Below are 3,848 nucleotides of genomic sequence, written 5' to 3' on the forward strand. Positions count from 1 at the left end.
AATGAGTTGTTGTTGAGCAACAGGGGGGGTTGTTGGGTTTACAAAATAATTACAACCATTACAAGACTCTAATGCTGCCAGATAGTCTGAAGCGTGATTACACTCTCTATAGACATGAATGAAAAGCACATTGGACATTCTACTAACCACTGTCCACTTCCAGTAGCAGCTTTAGTGTCCCAACATATCCATGGTGCAGCCTCTTTGTTAAGGAGAATCTCTATGGCCCTCTTAGAATCAGAAGCAACGATAATGTTACTTTGTCCAAGTTGTTCACATCCTCTTAATCCCATCGAAGAATCTCTATATATGCTTCGAATGTTAATTACCAGACTTGAAACTTCAAAAGAGTTGCATGTTGAAGAAAACTCCAAAAACTATACACTCATGGTCAGGAAGCTTTATTTAATACCTCTTTTCTTACTTAATTGAGGATTCCATCATCCATGCTAACCTGACCAATTGTCGGGAGGACAAAAATGAAACTGTTGGATTACCTAAGGTTTTAACGCAGGTAGGGTCATGCCATAACCTCAAATCTATCTTTTTTTTTTTTTTTTAAAAAACAAAAAAAACTAACCCATGTTGCAGCATTCTTTATCTCTCTTCAACATCTATATATACTGGTATGTCCAGACCATTCTTCTTCAACCAAAAACTTCTTCAAGAATCTTAGTAACACTCTTTATATTATCTCATTGATTATCATGGATAATTCTTCTGAGTCTCTCAGGTACATTACCCCCCACCCCCTCTCTCTCTCTCTCAAGAATATCCAGGGCTTGTTTTTCTACTTCGAATGTTACAACTGTAGCCAGAGGATTGATGTAAAGTCGAAAATGCTGTACTAATTCAACTAATATCTCTTGGGAGTACTACCCATGAGATAACAGATTCGGACTTGTTTCTAACTAAATTAACTTTCATAATGACCTTGGAGTCATAAACGTTATACTTATCATACATTCACTTCTCAGTGTTTACTTGGGGACCTTGTAACCATATATTACTTATTGTATCCAGGAACAAGTGCGCAGCATGCTTCAGGCAATTCAATAAGAAGGAGCACCTTGTAGAACACATGAGGATCACATATCATTCAGTTCACGAACCCATGTGTGGGATTTGTCGAAAACATTGCAGATCTTTTGAATCACTAAGGGAACATCTTATTGGTGTGTTTCAACCCGTATTACTATGACTTTTACTACCACGTACATGAACTTGGTTAGCTTTGTTCTTGAATCACAAAGCTTGTAAGTGTCTGTTCTTATTGTCTCCAGGTCCATTACCAAAGGTGGAATGTGCAAGGATCTTCAGTGTACGCGGATGCAGTATATGCTTGAACATTCTTGATAATCCCAATGCTCTTCGGTATCACCGTGGAAATTGCCAGTTCTCAAAAAATTACTTCTGTGAGTTAATTAATATTCGAAACTTTTGTTAGCTAATGTAATTTTCCATGCTTCCTTTGAAGTTTACATTGATCTGTTTGTCGCAGGGACTGCTTTCCAGGATGTCTAATTTGGGCATAAAAGACAACCTTAAGATTGATATGGGAAGAACAAAAGGCCCACAAGTAGTTGCACTGGGTTGCAAAATGGTGGGTGGTGGCAGTGATGGATCACTAGATCTTTGTGCAAGGGTGTGCCTTATCGATGAAGATGAGAACACTATCTTTCATACCTATGTGAAGCCACAAATTCCAGTCACAAACTACAGGTGAAATTCAGTTTCCTAGATGTGATCACTTATAATTCCTGATTCTGTCTTTTGTAAATTACTATGTAAATTTGAGCTCAAAACCTTCTAGGTATGAAACCACTGGCATACGACCAGATTACTTGAGGGATGCAATGCCACTAAAGCAAGTGCAAAGGAAGATTGAAGACTTTTTGTGCAATGGTGAACCAATCTGGAAGATACGTTCAATGAGCGGTAAAGCAAGGATTCTTATTGGCCATGGCTTAGATCATGACCTTGATTCCTTAGGAATAGATTACCCTGCACACATGATCAGGTGCGTTCTTAAAGAATACTACAAAAGATTTTATGATATTAAGGAACGTCTTAAACTAGTTTATTGCATACTAATAAATCTGTGTACTCCCAGGGATACAGCCAAATATCCTCCCCTGATGAAAACAAGCAAGCTGAGTAACTCACTCAAGTACCTAACACAAGCTTATCTTGGGCAAGTATCCTACATAACTAGCTAGACCAGTACATAAAATGATAATGCCATAAAAATTTGTGCAAAGAGACTCATATTACATTTCAACAGGTATGATATTCAAACTGGCATTCAAGATCCATATGAAGATTGCACAGCCACAATGAGACTTTATATGAGAATGAGGTCCCAAGTTCATCAAGCAGAGGATTATGTAGCGGCTAGTGACGCACCAAATCGGAATAACTTCCCAGCGTGGAGGCAAAATGAATTGGAGAGGATGAGCCCTGATCAGTTGTTGGAGATTTCAAGGTCTGATTACTACTGTTGGTGCTTGGACAACAAGAAAATATTAGAACCATGAACAGGTTCGAGGGGACAAATTATTATAGAAAAAGGGTATAAGTTATCTAATGGTCATTAGGAAATGGTAATAAATTGGGAAAAGATTTTCCTATCAAGTATTAGGTGTCAAGATATGTGTTATGAGTACCTCTAGTACGTGTGATCGATCTTATGTGTCGGGTCTCCACTATCAAAAAATATATCTTATGTGTAATTTTAGTAACAAAGATGTATTGGAAGTAACAGCCAAGTTGTGATTTCTCCATCACACTGTAATGTTTACTGTTACTTAATAATAAAATTTCAATTATCAAAAAATATTATGGAACAATAATGAAGTATTTGGAGTTCGACTAAGTATATATATCCTTAATTTTTACAATTTTACTACGAATATCGTTATGTGCAGTGATACATTAATGTTTGAAATATTGTGATCTAGAGGGGAAAAGGCATCAACCATAGATCTTACCACTGGAAAGTCGATTAGGTCTGAAGGTTATTTAATCAGGGACTAGCTCCACCTTATTACCTTATAAATGTCACAGAAGGACATGGGGTGACTTTGTAATCTTCTAGGTTTATTTCTAGATTTTCATAGAAATTCTCTGATTTTATTTTTCATCATCACCTATGCCTCAAAAATTATGTATCAGGGCGAACCAGGGTAGGGCGAGGGAGGCCTATTAGGAGTTTGAAAACCCCTACGTAAGTATGAAGAATTAAGATATCAAGGATGTGATGTGATATAGTCACATCTTCCCTCTGAAGTTTTACATTCACCTTATGCCCTTCATACGATTTCGTGGTTCAGCAACCATTGGAGGTGCATGGTAGTATCTAGCTAGTTAGGCTGACAGTCCGAGACCATGTGTTTTGGGAAGAACAGACAACAATTTTAGAGTCATTGACCGATGTTGTTATCAACATTCAAGTATTCATCACAGCTTATAAAAAAAAAGTCATTTCAATCTTCTTGGTAGAGCAGATTGTAACAACGGCTAACAATTCGCCATCAATATTTTAGATATAGCTTTCGGTGTTGGGGAAAATGATAGCAATCGATCCCCACTAAAGTAGCTTGAATATGAACATTTTAAACTCCAATCGAAAAATCTAAATTTTCACTACAACCAACAACCACAAACCTAAATTATGGAATTAACTATCACAAATAAACAATAACAATGTAAAGTAAAATTTACCACAATGAGACACAAAATGTAAATATAAAGTAAAATTTATCACAATGAGACACAAGATATAATGTGGTTCGGCTAATGATGCATACTTCCATAAGAGCAAATCATTTTGTAAGTGTGGGAAGGAA

General features: G+C 36.7%; 1 protein-coding gene across 1 annotated transcript; it reads left to right on the forward strand.

Moving 5' to 3' along the window:
• Positions 1-668: 668 nt before the first annotated feature.
• Positions 669-2,701, forward strand: LOC147523436 (RNA exonuclease 4-like). Its single transcript, XM_086562207.1, has 7 exons — positions 669-733; positions 1,024-1,175; positions 1,284-1,404; positions 1,492-1,722; positions 1,814-2,020; positions 2,114-2,194; positions 2,285-2,701. The coding sequence occupies exons 1-7, from the start codon at positions 708-710 to the stop codon at positions 2,535-2,537; spliced, it is 1,071 nt and encodes a 356-aa protein (XP_086418333.1). The 5' UTR covers positions 669-707; the 3' UTR covers positions 2,538-2,701.
• The last annotated feature ends 1,147 nt before the right edge of the window (positions 2,702-3,848 follow it).

Source organism: Coptis chinensis, chromosome 1 (assembly GCF_015680905.1).
Source record: "Coptis chinensis isolate HL-2020 chromosome 1, ASM1568090v1, whole genome shotgun sequence".
In the NCBI taxonomy this organism is placed as follows: Eukaryota; Viridiplantae; Streptophyta; class Magnoliopsida; order Ranunculales; family Ranunculaceae; genus Coptis; species Coptis chinensis.